The 25,499-nt window shown below is 43.4% G+C and overlaps 1 protein-coding gene across 1 annotated transcript; it reads left to right on the plus strand.

Moving 5' to 3' along the window:
* Positions 1 to 4,462: 4,462 nt before the first annotated feature.
* Positions 4,463 to 21,075, plus strand: LOC140195853 (succinate receptor 1-like). The gene is made up of 2 exons (XM_072254490.1): positions 4,463 to 4,619; positions 18,057 to 21,075. Exons 1-2 carry the CDS (start codon positions 4,617 to 4,619, stop codon positions 19,032 to 19,034), a joined length of 981 nt encoding a protein of 326 aa, XP_072110591.1. The 5' UTR covers positions 4,463 to 4,616; the 3' UTR covers positions 19,035 to 21,075.
* The last annotated feature ends 4,424 nt before the right edge of the window (positions 21,076 to 25,499 follow it).

Consider the following 25,499-nt stretch of genomic DNA (forward strand, 5'->3'; position numbering starts at 1 on the left):
CTTGTAACCATGTCTGATATGCTAAGTGACATAATCTCATTGTTTTGAGTCTGACCAATGGAAATAAATCTTCTGGTCACTTACTTTGCAAAGCTGTGCCTCCAGAATCAAACTCATTGCCGCTTGCAATTTACATTACAAACTGAAGACTGCTTCCTGTTTACAACAAAAAGCTAAACAAATAATATTTGTCAGGAGTTTAACTTTATCATCAACAACTCTCTCTGACCATTTGGAACGATCATGCCACTGTGTTAGAAAGCAAGTGTTAGCAATAAACCTCTTAGACCCTTAGAAGTGACTATCCATCACACATGCTCTGATTGTATGCTGGAGTAGGCTCAACCTGCTCCTACTCTTAATTTATGTGGTTATTGTAGAAGAGAAAAGAAATTGCCTTTAAACTCACAAGAGAGCACAGGCCATCAACTTTTTGCTGTTGATGTTTCTGTAGCAGGCAATTTCTTTTTTTACGAGGTCGAGTTGCTAGCTCGATGCTCAACCCAGCACGGATGGAAAGCGTGCGCGGGAGCTGGCTGGACTCGAACTCAGGAATTTCTGCCCCAAAGTCGAGAGCTGATGCCACTACACCACCAGCCAGCTACATGTAGTTATTGTACGTGCTATTAATTTTTCCAAAGGCAATAATGAATGAGCATAACTTAAAAAGTGTAAGTTCATTTGTCACATGCACAAAAAACCATTGAAACATACAGTGAAGTGGGCCTTTTGTGTCAACGAACAACATAGTCAAAATATATACTGGGGACAGCCCACAAGTGGCACTGTGCATCCAGTGCCAACACAGCATGCCCGCAAATTACTAAACTTAACTTGTGCCTGAATCCTGAACAAAAAAATGAACAACCGAAAAGATTACTGTTGGGACCTGAGGGCCTGAGTTATAGGTTAAATAAGATAGGAATTTATTCCCAAGCATTTAGAAGAATGGGCGGGGTGAAGGGGGAGGGGGTTCTGTGTCAGGGGTAAGAATTGACAGAGGTATACAAAATTATGAGAAGTATAGATAAGGTAAATGCAAGTGGTGGAAGCGAGTTCAATTTCAAGAGATATTTGAATAGGTACATTGATAGGGGGGTTATGAGGATGATGGTCTTGGTGTTCGTCCTTGAGCCAGTAGAGCTGGTCAGTACCGTCTGAGGGGAATAATGCTCATAGTGGTTTTTGGCAAGGTATACATCTCTAGAGTTAGAAAATATGTGATAGCATTGCATCAGTGGTAGCTTTATTACTTCAAATAAGTAATCACTTTTTGTATATATTCCATATTAACATCAGTACAGCAGAAAATGTTACCCCCCGCCCAAAAGGTAAAAAAGCCTCATTTGGAGAGATTTCTGGAGTTTTATCGATGTCATGATATTTTCCATATCGTTGTATCAAATCAAAACAATCTTAAGCTTTTGTCATAGCACATAGAAATACAATACAATAATTCAAATGTGGGGTTCCACACAGCAATAACCTAGGCCCCATTTTAGATTATGAAGACATGCAGTCCTCTTTTATTGTCATTTAGTAATGCATGCATTAAGAAATGATACAATTTTCCTCTGGTGTGATATCACAGAAACACAGGACAGACCAAGACTGAAAAAACTGACAAAACCACATAATTATAACATATAGTTACAACAGTGCAACAATACCATAACTTGAAGAAGTCCATGAGCACAGTAAAGTTCAAAGTCTCTCAAATGTCCCACATCTCACGCAGATGGGAGAAGGAAGAAAAACTCTCCCTGCCATACCCGACCACAGTCCAACTCTGAGTCGTCTGAAAACTTCAAGCCTCCGATCAGCCCTCCTACATCAAGTACCGAGCACCATCTCTGCCGAACAATTCGACCTCAGCCTCAGTCGCCAGCAGCAGGCAAAGCCGGGGATTTTGGGGCCTACCCTCCAGAAGATTCTTGATCGCGCAGTAACAGCAGCAGCGAACCGCCGTTTCAGAAATTTCTCCAAATGTTCCTCTGTGCTTCTCATGTCTGTCTCCATCAAATCAGAGTTGTCCACAGCCCCTATTTAACAGATACAATATCATTTCACTAGAGAGCTGAGCGCGCACGGCGCGCTGTCATCTCCTCCCGCCTCCCGCCTCATTTGGTTGTAAAATGAATATATTTAATCAAAGACTGCTTTCCATATTTTGTTTCCCATACTTTCATAACCGATTAATAATCATAATAATTTTCCAAGTCTTCCACATCTTCCACATCTTCATCTGAACTTTCCACACCCTCTGAGGTGGATGCCTGGTTCTCACAGTCTGCCAGTCTACACATGTCAGTACACCTGAGGCCATTTGCAGCACACATACATCTTGGGAGTGAACATTTTTTTGGACAGTTACAGGCCAGTAGATCCAGGACGGCATTGGGTGCTGGCTGGCCTTCCATCCAGTGCACCACCAACTGTTCACCTTCCTCTTCTCCCTCCATCTTCCATCCTCTGCCAACAGGGCTTGGCACTTGTGGGTCCTTCTCCAAACACCTTCTCTGTATAGCAGCCTGGTAGTTGGTTCGCTGTGCATGTTTTGTTAAGCAGTCCTTGCATAGTGGGAGTTGATAACTTTCACTTTCACCTATTTTGGCACAGAAAAGGTGATACCTGAGCTCATTGACCTTGGTGGTCGACACTTTTGGGGCATACAGGAGACATGTAAATGCCTCCAGTTTGTCCATTAGTTCTGGGGAGAGGTCCCATTCCTGACCCAACTCTAAGAATGTGTCCTGAGTTTCCCTGTTGCTGGTCAGAAGTTTTGGGGCATTTGTCTTTCCTTTGCCTGCAAAAGCGCTTACAGTGTCCCATCCTGTATGTGCGTGCAACCCGATAAGAGCCCCAGAAACCTCTATGCCAACAGTGGCAGCAACCTTCCTGATGTCTACAAGCCTTGTACAGGTTCTAGTGCCACACTTCTGGAACAATGGGGCCTCAAACTTGTCACAAAATGCTAAAGACATGATAAAGACATCTGTGTCTTCTGAGCACATCACTACAGATTGGTATCCCTCTCTAGTGGCATGGGCAGCATGGAGAAGTAAGCGGCCATCTGCTTCTTCTTGTTGAAACTGAAGAGCTGACACCTCACTGTCTTGAGATGTGATTCTGTAACATTTGTCATTCACAGTTGCATACAGAATCTTCTCCTGTTGCTTTGCTCTGTACTCCGCCTTCCTCCATTCATGGACAATGAAGCTAAAGAGACTATTTTTGTTGCTGACTTTGGTCAGGAAGCTCCTCCACTGCCTCACCGTCTGTGTGGCAGTGATACCTCACAACTCATGACCAGTCTCTTCACCCCGTAGAGATCCTTCACTATTCTTCATAGAGTTCTCCTTGTATGTGACAAACACAACATCTATTCTGCTACGCTGACTGCCTTCCCTCAGAGCCATACCCAGAATTGTTGTGGCAACATCTCTGAAAGTAACTTGATCACCTTTCACTCTTTGGACCAAGTTCATTCCATCGACCACTGTAGCAGATTTTCCTGGGAGTTGCTCTTCTACTGCTACATTTTCTCAAGGTTGTGGCTGAACCGTGATGTGCCTCCAGGAGTCTGTGTGTCTTTGTTCACTGTGGCTGCAATAGCCTGGTCCACAGGGATCTGCCCAAAGGGATTGTTACTTGACAGCTGCACTGAGAATTGGCCTGTCTTGAAGGCCTCATATACAGAAGGATTTTTCTCTGGGAAGTTCATCACCTGTGCAAAGTAAGTGGACAGGTACCTGGCATAATTCATCTTATCATAGGCAAATCACCATGGGATCATGGTTCTTATAGCATAGAGGTGCAACTCCCAGTCCCCCTCACAGAAAGCTACCACTGCTGCAATGCTATCACATAGCACTGGGGGTGTATACCTTGCCAAAAATCACTATAAGAATTATTCCCCCCAGATGGTACCGGTGGCCCAAATTTGGGGTCCTGGCTCATGGACTATGTAGGTTGATGGTACCAGGCAGAATAATAGTTTGATAAAGATCAGATGGACAGAAAGAATATTTTGTGCTGTATTGTTCTATAACTCTGATATCTTGACATCATGAAAGGTCTTGTGTAAATGCAAGTGTCTTCTTGACCTGGTTCCCCAATCTCTTATCACATTTCCATCCTGTTTTCTTCAAAAATAGCTCAAATTTTTATCTCCCACTTTCAGACAATTAGGTTAAAAAACAACAGTTTCAAGTGTGTAGAAAGTAACTGCAAATAAGAGGCTTCACCCCTGCTAAAAACACACCATCAGAAGATGGTGTTAAGATGGACTTTATGAGCTGAAGGTCTTCTGTTAACTGAAACTTTTTTTTCTGACAACTAAACATCTTACTTCACTGTTAAATTTCAAACTTGGGAAACCTGCACTTCTTCCTCCTGGCTTCCAAATTCATTTGAGAGGAGGGGCCACATTGGTTGTCGAAACGTCACCTCCATATCAAAACTATTAAAGCAAATAGCTGGTGCTATTTCTGTGTATACACTTTGGCTCATTAGGAATTGTTACGTTAATTGTCCAAGTGATTCTTTCAAAGGAAGCATTACATAAGATTCTTCGGAATATTTAATCTAGTGTTGCTTGCTTTCAAATCATAGTTATGGTAAGTGAATATTTCTGTTTCCTCTTTTTCTTTTGTTTACACGAGTTTGCTAATCCACCTATTGCAAGAAAGATTTGAAAGATATTGTCAAGTTATTGAAATGAAGAAACTGTGTAAAACAGCAGGAATAAATATCTCTTGAAAGATGCCAGCTGATTGTGTTTAATTTAAGATGCATCATTCTCAACCAGCTCGTTAAAATATTTGAAGTTCAGTTAATATTATTTTGTGACTGTATGTGCTGGATCATAACTATATGTGCTGTGTATGTGACTCCTGGACCCTAAGGGATATTGTTTCGTTTAACTTTATATAGGTGTACAATTGAATGATAATATACTTGAATTTGAACTTGGTCTACTGAAATAATTGCTCTCCCTTTGCCATTATTTCATTTTTACCCCATCTTTGGTAAGTTTTCCTTGAAAGCTTCTTGTTCCACAGTTTACTTCAAAAGGTATTATTTTAAATATTCAGCACTTGAGTGTTCGAGCACTGATGACTAGACCAGGTTTGCGTGTTTACATGTGTTTAAGCTCCTTTAAATGTCAGCAAAGAACTAATCGCACGAATATAGGGCCACAACCACACGTAGACCAGGTACCCACCCGAAAGTGTATTAACAAACAAGGCCATGTTAATCCATTTTTTTCGGGGACTGTTTTCCTGCTGTCCACTTTGTTTTAAATTACTGGATTCAAACTGTCAAGCTCCCTTGATGGGGTTTGAACCTTTAGCATCCATTCCACTAGTCGCAGATATCCTGGCTGAAAACTACACACCTATTGCCCAAGAGGTATTTACCAGGAGCACTGCATAGGAAGAGACCAAAGTATTACTGGGGATCTCTACCACCTATCCCATAATCTCTTTGACCTACTACCATCAAGGTACAGAGGCCCAGATTCTGGGGCTTTTCGAACAGAACTGTAGGAATGATGGTGTTAAATGCTGAGCTGTAATCAATAAGCAGCATCCTGACATAGATATTAATATTGTCTGGGTGATGTAAGGCCTCCTGGAGAGCCAGTGAGATCACAACATATTGTGGTGAAAGGCAAATTGCAGTGGGTCCAGGTACGTGCTGAGGCAGGAGTTGATTCTAGCCATAACCAACCTCTCAAAGCACTTTATTACTGTAGATGTGAGTGCAATAGCTGTTAAGGTACTTTGCCCTGCTTGTCTTAGATACTGGTAAAATTGGTGCCCTTTTGAAGCAGGGGGAACTTCTAACTGTAGCCACGAGAGATTGAAAATGCTTTTGAACACCCCCGCCAGTTGACTGGGACAGGTTTTCAGAGCCCTACCAAGTATTCCAGGTATCTCATATATCTGATAACCTCAGAATGTCTCAAAGCATTTTTCAGTCGTATGCCATTTGTAAGCATGTCACTGTTGCAATATCTACTCAGTTGCCACAGTACTGCATGCCTCCTGTACCTAAATAGTGGCCACTGAGTGTGAAATGTTTTCGTGATCTTCCACTGCTGTAGCCCATACGCTTCAATGTATTGTGCATTGAATGTGTTAGCCACTCTCCCCTGATCCCTCTCACAAACAAGTCGCTTTTGTCCACAGAACGGGATGTTTATTTTTTGCTTTTTGTACCATTCTTTCTAAACGGTAGAGACTGTTGTGCATGAAAATCCCAAGAGATCAGCAGTTTCTCAGATACTCAAACCACCCCATCTGAACAACAACTCTTGAACCTCTTGACCATGTCCACATGCTTTTATGCATTGAGTTCCTGCCACATGATTGGTTGAGATTGGTTATTTGCATTAATAAGCAGGTGTGCAGGTGTACCTAATAAAGTGATCACAAGTATACACTCACAAACAGCTCTGTGATAACGAACAGATAGTCTATTCTTGAAGGATTGTAATTGGGCCAGCAATATGGTCACTATCAATCTCACGTACAGCACAGAATGGCCCATTGAGCCATGCTGCCCAAACAGTACAAGACCTACCAAGCAATAAGTCTTTGGATTGTGGGAGGAAACCAGAATGACCAGGGAGAACACACAAACCCCTTACAGGCAGTGGTGGCAATTGATCCCAGGCTGCTGGCACTGTGAAGTGTTGTGCTAACCACTACACCACTGTGCCGCCCTACTAGTGAGCTGTAGAGCGTGGCATAATTGTTTATCATTCCCAAGAGAGAATGGATTGGGGAGAAATCGAGGATCTGCAAATGGGCAACTTTTAACCGGAGTTTGCAAAATACATTGCTGTAATACAGCACATGTTAAAATTATTTGAAAAGCAGAAGTTTGCTGTTTCATTGGTTGCACTGATAATCACCACAAGCTACTTTATGTGAGGTTATCAGATTGCTGCTCCTTCTCATACATAACTGCTGGGGATTTTGGTGTATTTCCTTCCTGATCGCACCTCAAACTTGTGATTGCATGGCATTTTAATTCCAACTTTATTCAATTTATTATTTCACAGACAAAAACCATTCAGTCCACTGAGACCATTTCGGCTCCCAGCTGAACAACCCTGCCAGATTCTGTAAGCTACTCCGCATAAATTCAAGCTCAAGTTCAAATTTAATTTTCATTCAAACATACATAAATATAGCCAAATGAAACAACATTCCTCTGGGAACAAGTTGCAAAGCACATTATCAACGGCATGCAGCACACTGCACAAAGCACATTGCACATAGTGCATAGCTCAAATAGCACATATAGTTACCACAGCAGGAAAAAACATAAAGAATATCATAATATAGCCCAATCCCTGTCTAGCGTGCCCTGTAGATTGATGGTAAATTGTCTTGGTCCAGCTTGTTTTCCATCACTAAAGAGATAGTGATGAGCAAACTAGAGGCCCTGAAGGTAGATAAGTCCGCTGGTCCTGATAGGATGCATCCCAGGGTGCTGAAGGAATTGGCGGAGGTTATAGTAGACGCGTTGGTAATCACTTATCAGAACTCTCCAGACTCTGGGCAGGTCCCGGCGGATTGGAAGATAGTAAATGTCATGCCACTTTTTAAAAAAGGATGTAGGCAAAAGACAGGCAACTATAGGCCAGTTAGCTTAACATCCGCAGTCAAGAAAATGCTTGAAGCTGTCATTAGGGAAGAAATAGCGAAACATTTAGAAAGGAGTGGTTCCGTTAGACAGACGCAGCATGGATTCACAAAGGGCAGGTCCTGTTTGACAAACTTACTGGAGTTCTTTGAGGACATAATGAGTGCAGTTGATAGAGGGGAGCAGGTGGATGTCGTATACTTGGATTTCCAGAAGGCATTCGATAAGCTACCACACAAGAGACTTATAAGTAAGATATGGATGCATTGAGTCAGAGGAAATGTATTGGCATGGATAGTGGATTGGTTAACCGATAGAAGGCAGAGAGTTAATATAAATAGGTGTTTCTCCAGGTGGCAGTCAGTGGTGAGTGGGGTGCTGCAGGGGTTGGTGCTGGGCCCACAGCTGTTTACCATTTACATGGATAATTTAGAAGAGGGGACTGAGTGTAGCGTAGCAAAATTGAGTGAAAAAGCAAATTGTACAGAAGATATGGAGAGTCTGCAGAGGGATATAGATAGGTTAAGTGAGTGGGCCAACGTCTGGCAGATGGAATACAACTTTGGTAAATGTGAGAGCATCCACTTTGGAAGGAATAATAGGAGAGCAGATTATTATTTAAATGGTGAAAGACTGCAGCATGCTGTTGTGCAGAGGGACTTGTCAGTGCATGTGCATGAATCGCAAGGAGTTGGCTTGCGGGTAAAACAGGTTATTAAGAAGGCAAACGGAATGTTGGCCTTCATTGCTAGAGGGATTGAATTCAAGAGCAGGGAGGTCATGCTGCAACTATACAGGGTATTGGTGAGGCCGCACCTGGAGTACTGTGTGCAGATCTGGTCACCATAGTTGAGGAAGGATATACTGGCTTTGGAGGCAGTGCAGAGGAAGTTCACCAGGTTGATTCCAGGGAGAAGGGGTTAACCTATGAGGAGAGATTGTGTCACCTGGAACTATACTCTCTGGAGTTCAGAAGAATGAGAGGGGATCTTATAGAAATATACAAAATTTTGAAAGGGATAGGTAAGATAGAAGTAGGAAAGTTGTTTCCATTGGCAGGTGAGACTAGAACTAGGGGACATTGCCTCAAGATTTAGGGGAGAAGATTTAGGATGGAGATGAGGAGAAACTGTTTTTCCCAGAGAGTGGTGAATCTGTGGAATTCTCTGCCCAGGGAAGCAGTTGAGGCTTCCTCACTAAATATATTTAAGAAACAGTTAGATAGGTTTTTACATAGTAAGGAAATTAAGGGTAATTGGGAAAAGGCAGGTAGATGGAGCTGAGTTTACGGACATGATCTTATTGAATGATAGGGCAGGCTCGATGGGCCGGATGGCCTACTCCTGCTCCTATTTCTTATGTTCTTATGTTTTTCCACCGAGCAAACACTGGAGGGTCACTCTGAGCAAACACTGGCGGGCCCCCAACCCAGTATGGATTCCAGCATGCCTTACAGAGGCCTCTGCTCTCTCCCACACTGCCTTCGGCATCTCCTCCCCTGGCAAATGCAACAGGCAACCCACAGCAGGAGTGCCATCTCCTTGCTACAAACAAGGCAACACAGTTCCCTCGCCATTAGTCTTCCAATGGACCAGTGAACCAAACTTGCAATATTTTACATTACCTGTGTCCAACAGGGTCTTGTGATCACAATAAAAATGTCCAAGACAAGCATTTCACGCTGCACACTGCATCGGCACAACAGTATACAGAAAGTCTAGGTGATAACACAACAACGATATGCAATAATTCCAGCTCCTTCGCAACTGAGCAGTTACGTTCTAAGTAACCTGCAGTATCCTGTGATCGCAAAATTGCATTCAGGTTGAACGAATACACCTTTGACTGAATTTGGACTGGCCACTTTATTAGGTACACCTGTATACCTGCTCATTAATGCAAATAGCTAATCAGCCAATCATGTGACAGAAACTCAATACATAAAAGCATATGGACATGGTCAAGAGGTTCAGTTGTGGTTCAGACCAAACATCAGAATGAGGAATAAATGTGATCTCAATGACTTTGATAGTGGAATATTTGTTGGTGCCTGACGGGGTGATTTGAGTATCGCAGAAGCTGCCGATCTCCTGGGATTTTCATGCACAACCATATCTAGAGTTTACCGAGAATGGTGCAAAAAACAAAAGAAAACCCAGTGAGTGGCTGTTCTCAGAGCAAATATGCCTTGAAAATGAGAAAGACCAGAGCAAAATGGCCAGACTGGTTCAGGCAGGCAGGTGACCGTAACTCAAATAACCACGTGTTACAACAGCCTTATGCAGAAGAGCATCTCTGATGGGCAACTGCAGCAGAAGACAATGAACATATACTCAGTGGCCACTTTATTAGGTGGTCACTGAGTGTATTGTAGTTAATTTACTTTGGGGATGTCAGAGGAAAACAGAATTCTCATGCAATTGTGAGAACAAACTGCAAATTAGAAATAGTGTCTAAAGTTTATTCATAAGAATTCCAACAGAACATCAGTGGCTCGGCCGAGCGACGCCGCGAGACATAACATTCTCAAAACTAGGGCCCACGATTAGCATTAATCAGGCATCTGCTTAAATATTACATGTAACACAGAATACCCTAAACTATCAAAACGAACTTAAGCTTAAAAAGGAGGCACCAGGAGACTGCATTATAAAGAGCAAGTCATTCAAGAAAAAAACACAAGCAACTCTAAATAATTAGTCACTCTTGTTAAACAGCAATTAACCAATTCAGCTGCTCCAAAAACCCAGAAGCTCAATGCTCTCCATTTTCCCGCATAAGCCCGGATAGCTCGATACAAACAAGCATGTTGGATCAATATTGAAGACTCCGAATTGTTGTGCTGCTGCTCCTCCCACATAGCGGCACAGGAGCCTCGTGGTTAGCACAATGCATTACAGTACAGGTGACACGGGTTCAGTTCCCGCCACGGCTTGTCAGGAGTTTGTACATCCTCTGTGTGACTGTGTGGGTTTCCACCAGCTGCTCCGGTTTCCTCCCACAGTTCAAGGTCATATGGTTGATACGTTAATTGATCATTATAAATTGTCCTGTGATTAAATCAGCGGTTTGCTGGGCATCATGGCTTAGGGGGTTGCTGTATCTCAATAAATAAAAAATAGTTCCATTTTATGCTCCTTCCCAAATACTCCAAACCTTCCATACCCCAGAAGCTATCTCAAAATCGACTCAGATTACCTCTTTCTTCCCACTGAGGAGGCAGTAAAGTGTTCATCTCTGGGGCAGAGATGTGCCAGGTCCAGATATCATAGCATTCAAATCATTATTACTTGCTACCACCGTAATCTTTTTGGCGGCTATATTGCATGATCAGTTGTTTGGCTGCCCCCCTAGAGTTTAGTACCATTCTTTGTCTGGGCTGGGTGAGTTTCCAGAGAATCAATAACCACGACCACTTCCGGTTCTATAGTGATGCATGTAAGGTGTCATCATTAAGGCAACTGATCAAGATCCTAGATAAAGAGGTAGTATTTAAGGAATGTCATAAAAACGTAAGAGTAAGAAGGAGAAGGAGAGGTTTTTAGAAAGTTATGGTCTAATACAGCATAGAAACAGGTGCTAATGCCATCTCGTCCGTGTCAACCATGGTGTCCTCCCAGTTCGTCCCATTTGCTTGTGTTTGGTCCATATCCCTCTAAATCTCTCCTATCTATGTACTAATCCAAATGTCTTTCACATTTTGCTATTGTACCTGCCTCAATCACAGGGTTGTATATAGTGACATATATATACTTTGATAATAACGTTTACTTTGACCCACCTCCTCTGGCAGCTCATCCCAGATGCACTCCACATCTGCATGAAGACGTTGCCATTCAGGTCCCTTTGAAACCTTTTACTTCTCAACTTAAACCCATGTCTTTCAGTTTTTACTTCACCTTCCCCAGGAAAAAGAAATTGTGTTTTAATGAGAGACTTAGGAGTCCTCGTGCAAGACTCCCAGAAGGTTAATTTACAGGCTGAGTCTGTGATAAAGAAGGTAAATACAATCTTGGTATTTATTTCAAGGGGAATAGAATATAAAAAGAAGGAGATAATGCTGAGATTTTATAAGAGACTAGTCAGGTCACACTTGGAGTACTGTCAACAGCTTTGGGCCCCATATCTTAAGAAGGATGTGTTGTCAGTGGGGAGTCCAGAGGAGGCTCACAAGGATGATTCTGGGAAGGAATGGGTTAACATAGGAGCATTTGGCAGCTTTGGGTCTGCATGCATTAGAATTTAGAAGAATGGGTGGGGATTTCATTGAAACCTATCGAATGTTGAAAGAACTAGATAGAATGGAGGTGGAGAGGATGTTTCCTCTGATGAGGATATCCAGAACTAGAGGGCACAGCCTCAAAATTGAGGAGTGACCTTTTTGAACAGAGATGAGGAGGATTTTTTTTTAGCCGGAGAGTGGGGAGTCTATAGACTGCAGTGGAGGCCAAGACCGTGGGTATATTTAAACAGAAGTGATCATTTCCTGATCAGTCAGAGCATCAAAGGATGTGGCAAGAAGGCAGGTAGATGGGGTTGAGTGGGATATGGGATCAGCCATGATAGAATGGTGGAGCAGACTTGATGGGCTGGATGGCCTAATGCTGTTCTTATGTCTTATGGTCTATAAGTGTAAGAAATTCCACAGATACTGGAGGTCCAGAGAAACACACACACAAAATGCTGGAGGAACTCGGCAGGTCAGGCAGCATTTATGGAGATAAAAAATGAGCTGATGTTTGGACTGAGAATCTTCATCAGGACTTCATCCTATTCGATGGCTAATTCTTCACTTGCAAGGATCAGGAGGGAGGCGGAGTCCTCAGGAGCGACGGTACAATCGTCGGTAACTATAGAAGCCAATTCTGAATATGTCACAAGCCAATTGCTGCCACTCATTGACCTTGATGTTTGCCTGAGGGAGCTGCTGCTTAAGATGGTCTTTGTACCTCATGCACAGGGCACCATGATCTCTGTTGCCCTGAGAGAGTTCACCGTAGAGTATTGCTTTCGGTAACCCGGAGTTGTCCAGGCGAGACACGTGGCCTTACCAGAGGAGCTGCTTAAGCAGCAAAGTGGCTTCAATGTTTGGAAGTTGAGCTTCTTGAGGACCTCGTTGGTGGAGACATGATCCTGCCAGGTGACACCCATGATGGAGAGGAGGTAGTGCTGTTGGAAGCGCTCGAGCCACCGGATTTGCTTGCGGTACAAGACCCAGGCTTCAGAGCCATATAGCAGTGTTGTGACAACGGCAGCCCTGTACACCTGGATTTTTGTGGACAAACTCTGCTGGCAGTTCTTCCACATATGTTTCTGGAGGCGCCCAAAGGCACTACTAGCTCTGGCAAGTCAATTGTCAACATCCCTTACGTCATTGGAGATAAGATGCTGCTCAGGTAGCTGAACAGCTCAACTGTGGTGAGAGGGGGTCATCAAAATTATGCAACAGCTTCAGCCTGATAAAGCATCTGGCCCTGACCAGATTCCAACTAGTGTCTTAAAGGAATGCAGGGCAGAACTTGCAAGTCCCCTCTGCTGCCTCTTCCAGCTATGCTTCTCAAGTGGTGTATTCCCAGAACAATGGAAAATAGCATCAGTAACACCAGTACACAAGTGGGATTCCAGAGCTGATCCTACAAATTACCGCCCCATATGCTTCCTCGCTGTCATCAGCAAGGTAATGGAAGCAGCAGTCCACAAACAAGTTCAGAACTACCTACTCCGTAACAACTGAATTTCAAGTAGGCAGTATGGACTTAGACCTGATCACAGTACAATTGATCTCCTCACCACCTTATCTCAAATGTGGAACACCTTCTTGGACAAAGGTGGAGAAATGTGTGTCATAGCCCTGGATATCAAAGGAGTATTTGACAAGGTCTGGCATAATGGGCTCTGTGTTAAGCTGAGATCCAAAAGAGTATCGGGAAAGCTGCTTAGATGGCTGAAGAGCTGCCTTCATGGACGGACCATCAAAGTTGTTATTTCTGGTCAGGCTTCTGACTTCAACCATCAATGCATCTGTACCACAGGGTTCAATACTTGGGCCACTTCTGTTTTCCATCTTCATCGACGACTTGGTTGACACATGCAGTAACGAGCTATACCTGTACGCTGATGACTCCACACTGTTTGCACCAATTAGAGCAGGAGAGAGTAATACCGTGGCAGCAGGCCTGAATAGGGATCTTGACAGAATGAAAGCCTGGGCAGACGACTGGAATGTCACCTTTGAGCCTACTAAGTGCAAGGTGATGGTGATGTCTAGGAAGAGGAATCCATCTAGCCCCGACCTGTATTTTGGGAACTGCAAGCTGGATTTATAGAAGGAGCTAGTAATCCTTGGTGTTAATATTGACAGCAAGTTAGTGTGGGATAAAAGCCTTTGCATTATTTCAAACAAGGCTGGACAAAGGCTTGGAGCTCTGCAGAAAGTAACATCCAAACTAGACAAAGAGGGCAGAGCCACGGTTTACAAAGCCCAAGTACGAAGTATTATGGAGTATGCCTGCTTATCATGGATGAATGCCTCACAGAGTGTCCTCAGCCAGCTTGATTCCTTTCAAAGAAAGGCTCTCAAGATTATAGGTGTAGATGAAGCCATAGCTCATGAGAAGAAGGCCATCAGTAGCTTACACCTTAGGCGACAGGTTGCTGTGGCTACTGTGCTATACAAAATGCACACCAGCCACAGCCCTGCAGACCTTCGCTCCATGCTGCCTTCACCTTATGAGAGACAGCGCACCACACGATCAAGTTTATCTATGCCTGCTCATGTTGTTTCTATGCCTGATGCGAGAACCTACACAGTGGATAGAAGCTTCCATCACTGTGCCATCAGAATTTGGAACAGCCTTCCAGATGCTGTGGTTGGAAAGATCTGTGACGATGGAGTCCAAGCCTTCAAGAATCAAGTGCACAAACACCTATCATCTCTGGGAGAGAAGTCACATGCTTCTTCATAAACTATCAGGATGGCAATGCTTGGTTGTTGGTAGGTAGGGTTAATACCTGACTTTCAAGAGCACTTGTGAGTTATGTTCCGGCTGGACTTAGTCCTTTAACTGCTGGAGAACAGTGTGGAAAGAACAGGTGCTGTTTTCTCCCGGTAGGGATTAGTTTTTAGTTCCAAGTGCTCCTGTCACGTTTTGTCACCCTGCAACCTTATCCTTCAAACTCTTTGAATTATGGAAGACAACATGTGTATAAATGCCTCTTTCCAGTCGACTTCATCATGATCATCATGACTCCAGTATTTCTACTATTTTTTACTTTTACATATGATTTTTTTGTGTTCTATCGCTGAGCAGCAGTGAACCATCTGATTGGATTATCAGAGTTCTCTTTGGGAACTAGTTGACCTGATCAGCATTTCTGATCTGGTTATTGTTCAGGATTGCATTTAATAAAAAAAATGGTGATCTGAGTTGGGCTGTAAACACCTCAAGGATGCTTCTAATGAAGGATCATTGTTTTCCTCAGACTGACCATTAACCCAAAAGCCTTTATAAGCTTGGTGAACTGTGACTGCAGCTTGTAGCACGTCCTCTGTGTGCATGAGAAAAGCAGAGTCATCTGCATGTAGCAGCTTGAGAATGGGCTCTTGTATGGTTTTTGTTCTGGTGAGAAGGCAGCGTACATTGAAGATTTTTCCATCAGTGCGGAATCGAATGTAGATGCTCTCCGCTGTGGTCTCTTTTGCTTCCCAAAGCATCATTCTGAAAAAGATGGCAAAGAGCGTTGGCGCCGAAACACAGCCTTGTTTCACGCTGGTACTGATGGGAAATATGTCAGACAGGTCACTGTTGTGTTTAACCTGACCAGTGAGGAATTTCAGAGGGCAGCAGGGCTTCGACAGAATCTTCCAGAGACCATCATAAGTGACTGTATTAAATGCCTTGGTCAGGTCTTTGAATGCCATGTACAGCCCTGTGTTCTGATCATGACACCTCTCCTGTATCCGGCACAGGACAAAGATCATGTCGGAAGTCCCTCTGTTCGCTCTGAATCCGCACTGATTCGTGGTGAGGAAGCCTTCGGCAGTGGTAGGGATGATTCTGTCCAAGAGATTCTGGTGAGGATGTTCCCGGTGGTGAACAGCAGGGTAATCCCTCCGCAGTTTGAGCAATTCCAATTTCTTCCCTTTGTCCTTGTACAGGGAGACAATTACGGCGTCACATAGGTCATTTGGGACTGAAACTTTTCTCCCAACGGAGTGTGCACAGGTTTGTGAGTTCACTCAGGAGAATGTACCTGTATCCACACATTTTGTACATTTGGACCCCTGGCAGTTCATGACTTAATTCACCCCTCAAACCAGGACATTCTAGGGACTATAGTCCTAGCTTGCCCAACCTCTCCCCTCTAACTTGAGCTCTCAAGTCCTGGCAGAATCGTCATAAATCATCCATGCGCTCTTCCCAGCTTAGTGATGTCCTTCCAATAAAAAGGGAATTCTCCAGAATTCTGCAGTAAACAGGTGAAGGTGCAGATAATAATGAAGAATATGAAATGTAAAGAACAAGTATTTCTTATACGTGACCCTTGCCTAGATCATCCCACTCTCCTCTCTCTCCAGACAAGGGACTGACATAACATGCAGTATCTAGGTCCAAACATAGCTTCTCACTGCAGATCTTTTAAATCCTCAGCCTCAATCTCTATTGAAGTAATAATTTCAAGACCAGTAGCTAAATTAATTAAGCTGTTATCTGCATTTCTGCATGTGCTGTGTATTATCATTTCATTGTGTTGACCATTATATTTCAATGATTCATTTAGACTCCATTTCCAATTAAAATATGTTACTGAGCACGAATCAAAAATTAATCAGAAAACTGTCTCTGGTGTTGATAAGGATTTTGATTATTCTTTTTAATGCCTTTTGAATAAGACATTAAATCAACATTCACATCGGCATGCTAATTGTTCCAGAGAATGATCTCGAACAAGAGCAAAGATGTTCAATTTAAAGTCCTGGCAAATATTGGTATTGGTTTATTTTTGTCACATGTACCAAGATACAGAATTGTATACTATTCAAATCATAGGTAGATCAAATCACAGGTAGATTGTGAGTTCAAAAGTCCCAGTTATTATACTAGGACAGCGTTCAACAGTCTTATAAAAGCAGCCGACTTCTCTTTTAAGACCATAAGACCATAAGAGATAGGAGCACAATTAGGCAATTCATCCCATTGAATCTGCTTCACCTTTCTATCATGGCTGATTTATTATCCCTCTCAACCCCATTCTCCTGCCTTCTCCCCATAGCCTTTGACACCCTGACTAATTAAGAACTTATCAAGCTCTGCTTTGAATTCCCCATGACTCAGCCTTCTTTGTCTGTAGCAATACACCACTCTCTGACAAAAGAAATTCTTTCTGACTCCTGTTCCAAAGGGACAGTCTTTCTATTTTGATGCTGTGCCCTCCGGTCCTAGACTCCCGCACTATAGGGAACATCCTCTCCACATCCACTCTATCTAGGCCTTTCCCTGTTCGACAGGCTTCAATAAGATCCCGCTCCTTCTTCTAAACTCCAAGAAATACAGGCCTAGAACCATCAAAGGCTCCTCATAGGTTAAACCTTTCAATCCTGGAATTATTTTCGTGAATCTCTTCTGCTCCTCCCTTGCCAACACATCGTGAGGAGAAGATGGCAGTGCGACGCAGCTCGCAGCGGCCACTCCGGTGGTGATATCTGTTATCTGTCAAGTAGGATGCCGTGCACAATCCTGATTTGATGGAGACAGACATGAGAGCACGGAGGAACATCTGGCGAAACTTCTGAAATGCCTGCTTTGCTACTGTGTGATCCAGAATCTCTGGCCCCGAGTCCTCGGCTTTGCTTGTTGCTCGTCGGCCAGGGCGGGGTCGAAGCACTCGGCAGAGGATGGCCCTCGGTGCTCGGTGTCGGAGGGCTGGTTGGAGGCTCGAAGTTTTCGGACGGACTCAGAGTCCGCTGCAGTCGGGTGCTTCCAATGGTGTGGCATCGGCAAGTTTGCGGCACTTGGAGGTTCATGGCAGGGAGAGTTTCTCCCTTCTACCGTCTGCGTGAGATGATGAGGCTATCTGAACTTTGAGACTTTTTTTTACCGTGCCCTTGGTCTGCTCTTTATCAAATTACGATATTGCTTTGCACCTGTTGTAACTATATGTTATAATTAAGTGATTTTGTCAGTTTTAGTCTTGGTTTGTCTTGTGTTTCTGTGATATCATTCTGGAGGAACTTTGTACCATTTTCTAATGCATGCATTTCTAGGTGACAATAAACGAGGACTGAGTGTCCTCATAATCTAATCTAATCTTTTGAAAGCTCTTTAAACTGTGTTCTCCTTGCCAGTTTATGCACATTCCTTCAGCTAACTCTTTTCCTTCTTTGTATTTTCCAGGCAAATGATGGGGATTGTGTGGACATCAACAAAGACGTGGAAAGGTTCTACCTCACGACAATGTACAGTATCGAGTTCATTGTGGGGCTCATCGGGAATGTCATTGTGATAAGTGGTTATATCTTCTGCCTGAAGAATTGGAAGTGCAGTAACATATACCTTTTCTTCCTCTCCATCACTGACCTGCTATTTATTTTCACTCTTCCCATGTTTGTTGTCCAGTACGCAAATGAGAGTCAATGGTTCTATGGTGAAATTTGCTGTAAGTTTAATCGATACTTCCTCAACTCTAACCTCTACTTGAGTGTTCTCTACCTCACCTGCATCAGCATTGACCGCTACCTGCTGGTAAGAAACCCGACAACGCTTCACTGGTTCCAGAGAAAGCGGACGGCGGTTGTGATCTGTTTCACCCTGTGGGTCTTCGTCAGCTTGGAGCTGATACCAATGTTTACATTCATTGGCCCGAAGAACATCACGGATAACGAAGAGCATATTGTGGTTTGCATTGACTATGCCAGTTCGGGGAATGCATCGAACAGCATTATTTATAGCTTGCTCCTCACCATCGTTGATTTCATCCTCCCACTCTGTGTCATGGGGTTCTGCTGCATTCAGACAGCTAGGAGCTTAAAGAAGCTAAGTGCTCAACGCCGAAGGAACATTAAACTCGAAAAGCCCCATCGCCTTGTAATATTGGCATTAGTCATTTTCACAGTACTCTTTACCCCTTATCACATCATGCGAAATGTCCGTATTGCTTCCAGAATGAGCAAGGACCTATCGTTTTGCAAGCGTCGGGGCATAAAGGCTGCATATGCCCTCACAAGGCCGATTGCTTACCTCAGTTCTGCAATAAACCCCATCTTCTACTTCCTGCTTGGAGATCGATTCAGAGAGATCCTCCTCAGGAAGATGCCATTTGTGGGGCCAAAACTGATGTCCTTAAAGACTTCAGCAACCAGCTTTACTCAGTAAAGGGCTGTTCACCTCCAAACATCAAGAAAGCTCATCAGCCATGGTTTTTTTTTGTCCGAATATTTTTTTCTTGGACTGCTGCTGGAGATGTGTTGAATGTCACTGATCCATGCCACTTGCTTGATTCATAACCATAGACAAGTCCAAGTTCAAGTTTATTTTCCGCAAGGCCTTAAGACCTGAGAGCAGAGTTAGGCCATTCAGCCTGCTTTGCCTGATTAATTGCTGATTTATTACACCCCTCAACTCCATTCTCCTGCCTTCTCCCCATAACTTCTGATGCCCTTACTGATATAAAACTTATCAACCTCCGCTTTAAATATATTCAGTGACTCGGCCTCCAACCTTACGCATGTATACAGCTAAACAAAACATCATTCCACTGGGGCCAAGGTGTAAAACTCTGTATATAAAGTCACACACAGCTCTCATCATTATAATCCAGCTCATACAGACACAAAATAATATTAGCCCAGGTCCCTGAGCGTAATGGCCTGAAGATTGGCAGGTTGACATAAAGTGCGAGGTGCAAGCTTATGTAAGACAGTATATAATATTACCGGCGTTATTATAATAAAACAAGCAGTCGTATAAATATGTGCAACAGCAGCAATAAAAGATGAAAAATGACCACTGTAGGATGAGAGTGAGTCTGTGGGTTGGGGAGTGGGGAGGTGGGCATGATGGGTGGCAGGGTGGGAGCAGGCAACAATATACTATGACTGAGATCTTTGAACATTTTGTGTTCCTATGGCAGCCTTCCAACTAAGTACTGACTGGGCTTGAGTCAGATTGAAAATCACAAAACAAATAACTGCAGATACAAGAGATTTAAAAAGAAATGCTGGAAGTACTCAGCGAGCCAGGAAGCATCTGAGGGAAGGGACCCTGAGCTAGCGGGTGTGCTCATAAACCCTTCCTCAGAGCTGGGAAAGAGAGGAAGAGAAATAGGTTTCAAACTCAAATCAGGGATGGTAAGGACAAAGGCGATTTCATTGATAAGATGAGGACAGCGAGTCAAACTTTACTGAAGACAAACAGGGGCAAGATTTTTACATGGAGCGTGGTGTGTGCCAGGACTTTGCTGCCTGGGCTGGTGGTAGAGACAGATACATTTGGGGCTTTTAAGAGACATTTAGATAGGCACACGAATGTGAAAGAAATGGAGGGATATGAACATTGTGTAGGCAGAAGGGATTCGTTTAGTTGGCCATTTGATTACTAAGTAAATATGGTTCAGCACAACATTGTGGGCCGAAGGGCCGGTTCCTGGGCTGTACTGTTCTAAGTTCTAAGAAGGGAAACAAAAAGCATTGAGATTAACTAGAGTAGAAAGAGACAGGTGGAACTCCCACTAGAGAGTTTCTTCCAAAAAAGAAGTGACAGTGAACTCTGTTACGAGATACGCAGGCTTGTACTGTGAGTGTTACTTTAAGAGTGCCTGAGTTAGGCGGGACTATGACGTCAGTCACAGGCTGTGGCAGCCTGCTGTGGACTTAGAGAGAGAGACACGAGCATTTGGAACTTCAGCTTGTCACTGCTATGGTTTGGAACTCTCCTATGCTCAAAAGGTTGGGTTGATTATCGGCACACAGTGCACAACAGATGTGTGACTGTCATTCCATATGTGTGGATTTGTTGGGTATCCACTTTTATTGGCCCTTTACCAGGAATCAGGGTGTTATGTGATAATCACTTAAAGACGATGCTCCTGTGACTGTCACCTGGTGGATTTCAGAATGACTCAACGAACGAGATCTTTGACGATTGTTATTTTGTTTACCCAGCGAGGAACCTGCGATTCTTTGTATTGCACACTGTCTACGTACTTCCACATGGATTACAAATTTCTCTTCCATCATCTATTCTACTTTGCAATCTAAACCTTAAGACTTTAAGAATTCTTCCTAAGCTTGATTGTTTGGGAGGCACGCACACACACACATATATATACGTATAACACTGTTAACTTCTGTTTATTTCATTTAAGTTACTGTATTTTAAGTAGATACTAATAAAGATAGTGGTTTTAACACTAAAACCTGACTCAGCATATGGTCTATTGCTGCTGTTACATAACAACTCCAACAATAAATGAAAATAAATCATAGCTACTGATACTGGAACTCCAAAGTAAAAAAAAGGAAAATTCTAGAAATACTGAGCAGATCAGGTAGCATCTGTGGAACAAAAACTAGAACTGAAGTTTCAGTTCAAAGACCCTTCATAAAAATTAGTGTGCAAGGAACAGTGGTGGAGGGATGGATAGTACAACTGAATTATCTCCTAGAGGGTTTAGATAGGTGCATACAAGGAACACACTAATGAGACTTTGCTCCCTGGAAATATTTAACAATGTCAACTATCTCAGAATTCCTGCTTTTAAAACAAGATACTGTTTGGAAATCTATATTAGAGACAGAAAGTGTTGCGCTGTTACCCGCCACAATGCCTGCAGAGGTGAATTCAGATTAATAAACCTAGAGGTGGATAAGTGTGTAAATATTGTTTCCAACTTACTTGCTGAAGTTCTAAAATGACACACAGAAACATAGAAACATAGAAAATAGGTGCAGGAGTAGGCCATTCGGCCCTTCGAGGCTGCACCGCCATTTTTTATGATCATGGCTGATCATCCAACTCAGAACCCTGTACCAGCCTTCCATCCATACCCCCGATCCCTTTAGCCACAAGGTCCATATCTAACTCCCTCTTAAATATAGCCAATGAACTGGCCTCAACTGTTTCCTGTGGCAGAGAATTCCACAGATTCACCACTCTCTGTGTGAAGAAGTTTTTCCTAATCTCAGTCCTAAAAGGCTTCCCCTTTATCCTCAAACTGTGACCCCTCGTTCTGGACTTCCCCAACATCGGGAACAATCTTCCTGCATCTAGCCTGTCCAATCCCTTTAGGATTTTATACATTTCAATAAGATCTCCCCTCAATCTTCTAAATTCCAATGAGTATAAGCCTAGTTCATCCAGTCTTTCATCATATGAAAGTCCTGCCATCCTAGGTTAGGTTAGATTAGTCACTACACAAAAGAGAATTGTTACTCCACGGACTCACTTGATAATCACATTATATGGTGTAGCTGTTAGCATAACTCTATTACAGCTAAAGGTGTTGGAGCTCAGAGCTCAGAGTTAAGGAGGTGCAAGGAAATGGCATGTCCTCTGCATGGAATGTGTGGGTTCCCTCCCACTGTCCAAAGATGTACCAGTTAATAGATTAATTGGTCATTGTAGATAGGGTTAAATTGGGATGGCTGGTGAATCGGTTGCAAAGGACCGAAGGGCATATTCTGTAGTGTGTCTCTAAATAAACAAATATTCTTTAGAAAAGGGGAAATATACACAGACGTTCCATGAGTTACAAATGTCCAACTTATGAACAACTTGCACATGAATGAGATCCCAAAATATTATTAAATCTAACATATGGAGCAGGTTCAAGGGCCAAGTGAACTATTCCTGCTCCTATTTTATATGTAACTAAATTGTTATCCTTCACACGTGCACGCTGTTACTAGGCCAAGACCAATTTTGTGATTCCCCTGGCCAGATATGATCATGGCTTCAACTTCATTTGCCCACCTACTCCCCAAGACTCATTTTCTTTTTCAATGTCTGTCTCAACTTAAAGTATTCAATGACTGTCTCTTCATCTCTTCACAGTAGAGATGTCCGAAGATTCAAGCCTTCTTAAAAGCAAAATAGGCTCCTCATTTCCCTTCATGTCCACATATAATGAGCACTCCCTTGATGCCGAATGCCCTTACATCCTCAAAATATCAATCAAGCAAACCCCTCAGAGTGTTAGACATAGACATAGATAAAGCACATTACCGGCCCTTCGGCCCACAATGTTGTGCCAACCATGTAACCTACTCTACAAACTGGCGAGGGTTATCCTACCACATAATCTTCTATTTTTCTAAGCTCCATGTACCTACCTAAGAGTCTCTTAAAGGACCCTATTGCATTCACCTCCACCACCGTCACCGGCAGTGCATTCCATGCACCCACTACTCTGTGTGAAAAACTTACCCCTGACATCCCGTCTGTACCTACTCCCAAGCACCTTAAAATTATGCCCCCTCGTGTTAGCCATTTCAGCCCTGGGGAAAAAGCCTCTGGCTATCCACATGATCAAAGCCCCTCATCATCTTGTACACCTCTATTAAGTCACCTCTCATCCTCCATCGCTCCAAGAAGGAAAAGCCAAGTTCACTCAACCTATTTTCATAAGGCATGCGCTCCAATCCAGGCAACAACCTTGTAAATCTCCTCTGCACTCTCTCTATATCCTTCCTGTAGTGAGGTGACCAGAACTGAATACAGTACCCCAACTGGGGCCTGACCAAGGTCTTATACAGCTGTAACATTACCTCACAGCTCTTGAACTCAATCCTATGGTTGATGAATGCCAACACACCATACAGTTTCCTAACAGCATTGTCAACCTGGGTAGCAACTTTGAGAGTTTTATAAGCATGGACCCCAAGACACTGCCAAGTGTCTTACCATTAATATTATATTCTTTCTTCAAATTTGACCTTCCAACATGAACCACTTCACACTTATCTGGGTTGAAGTCTATCTGCCACTTCTCAGCCCAGTCCTTCAATGTCCCGCTATATCCTCTCATAACCCTCCAGACTATCCACAACACCCCTAACCGTTGTGTCATCAGCAAACTTACTAACCCATCCTTCTACTTCTTCAACCAGGTCATTTATAAAAATGGCAAAGAGGAGGTGTCCCAGAACAGATCCCTGCAGAACACTAATGGTCACCGACCTCTACAAATGATCTACAACCACCCTTTGCCTTCTGAGGGAAATCCAACTCTAGATCCGGGATCCAAGGTCTTCTTGGATCCCATACCTCCTTACTTTCTGAATGAGCCTGGCATGGGGAACTTTATCAAATGCCTTACTGAAATCCATATACTCTACATCCACTGCTCTACCTTCACCAATGTGTTTTGTAGGGGTAGTAACTGTTCCTGAACCTGGTGGTGTAGAATCTGAGGCTCCTGTACTTCCCAATTGCAGCAGTGAGAAGTGGGCATATCCTAGGTGTTGGGGGTCCTTGATGATAGATGCTGCTTTCCTGTGACTGTGCTCAGTATAGAGGTGCACAATGGTGGGAAGGGCCTTACCTGTGATGGACTACGGGTGTATCCACTACTTTCTGTGGGATTTTCTGCTCAAGAGCATTAGTTTTTCCATGCCAGGCTGTGAGGCACCCAGTCAATGGACTCTTTACTATGCATCTGCAGAAATTTGTCAAAGTTTTAGATGTCATGTCGAATCTTCATAAACTTCTAAGGAAGTAGAGGCACTGCCGTACTTTCTTCATAATTACACTTGCAGGCTGGGCCCTCCCTGGAAATGCTCCACTCCTAGTCACTGTTACCAGGGGAAGCTTGGAGCATGGATTGTTCCTTATAGCCAATGAAAAAGCAGGCATAGCTGGTTCCCATGCGGGTGTCCGTTGCTACCCTTTGTGTTTGGGGAAAGTGAGAGGAGCCGAAAAAAATTGTTGAGGCTGAGGACCAGCACTGCTGACCATTTCAGAGAGCATAGAATCTTGAGAAAGGAAGGCCTTGAACAAGAGAAAATTTGAAGATGCTGGATATCCAAGCAACACACACGAAATGCTGGAGGAACTCGGCAGGCCAGGCAGCATCTATGGAAAAAAGTACAGTCGATGTTTTGGACCGAAACCCTTCGCAAGGAGTCAGAAAGGTTTCAGTCCATACTGTACTTTTTTTCCATTGATGCTGCCTGGCCTGCTGAGTTCCTCCAGCATTTTGTGTGAAAGGAAGGCCTTGGGTTGTTAGGTGAATTGCATATTGGAAGGAAGTTTGTCTCAAAGGTCAAGACATTGGCCATTAGTAGTATTGGGCACATCTCCATTAGTCAAGAGGTGTTGTGGGAGGAAGTGTGAGAATCGGGGAAGGTCATAGTTATACAGCATGGAAACAGGTCCTTCAGCTCAACATATCCATTGTGTCAAGATGTCTATTGAAGCTAGCCCCAACAGTCTGCATTGTGCACATGAACCTCTAAGCCTTTTCTATCTATATAATTGATGTTTTTTAGAGAAACAGCACACTTCCAGCCCAACGAGTCCTCACTGCCTCATTACACCTGTCTGAGCAAATAATCAATAAAGTTACAGACCATGACTATGACTATGACTATGACTATAAGTTATGAGTTGGTACATCTTCGGAATGTGGGAGGAAACCAGAGCACCCGGGGAAAACCCACACAGTCACGAGAAGAACATACAAACCTCTTACAGTGCTGTACAAGCTTTACGCTAAACACTACCCTGCCATGCTGTCATATATCTGTGCAAATCTCTTTTAAGCATTGGAATCATAGCTGCCTCTACAGTTTCCACTGGCAGCCTCTGCCATATACCCACTACAGTCTGTGTGAAAATGTT

The sequence above is a fragment of the Mobula birostris genome, chromosome 4 (assembly GCF_030028105.1).
Source record: "Mobula birostris isolate sMobBir1 chromosome 4, sMobBir1.hap1, whole genome shotgun sequence".
Taxonomy (NCBI): Eukaryota; Metazoa; Chordata; class Chondrichthyes; order Myliobatiformes; family Myliobatidae; genus Mobula; species Mobula birostris.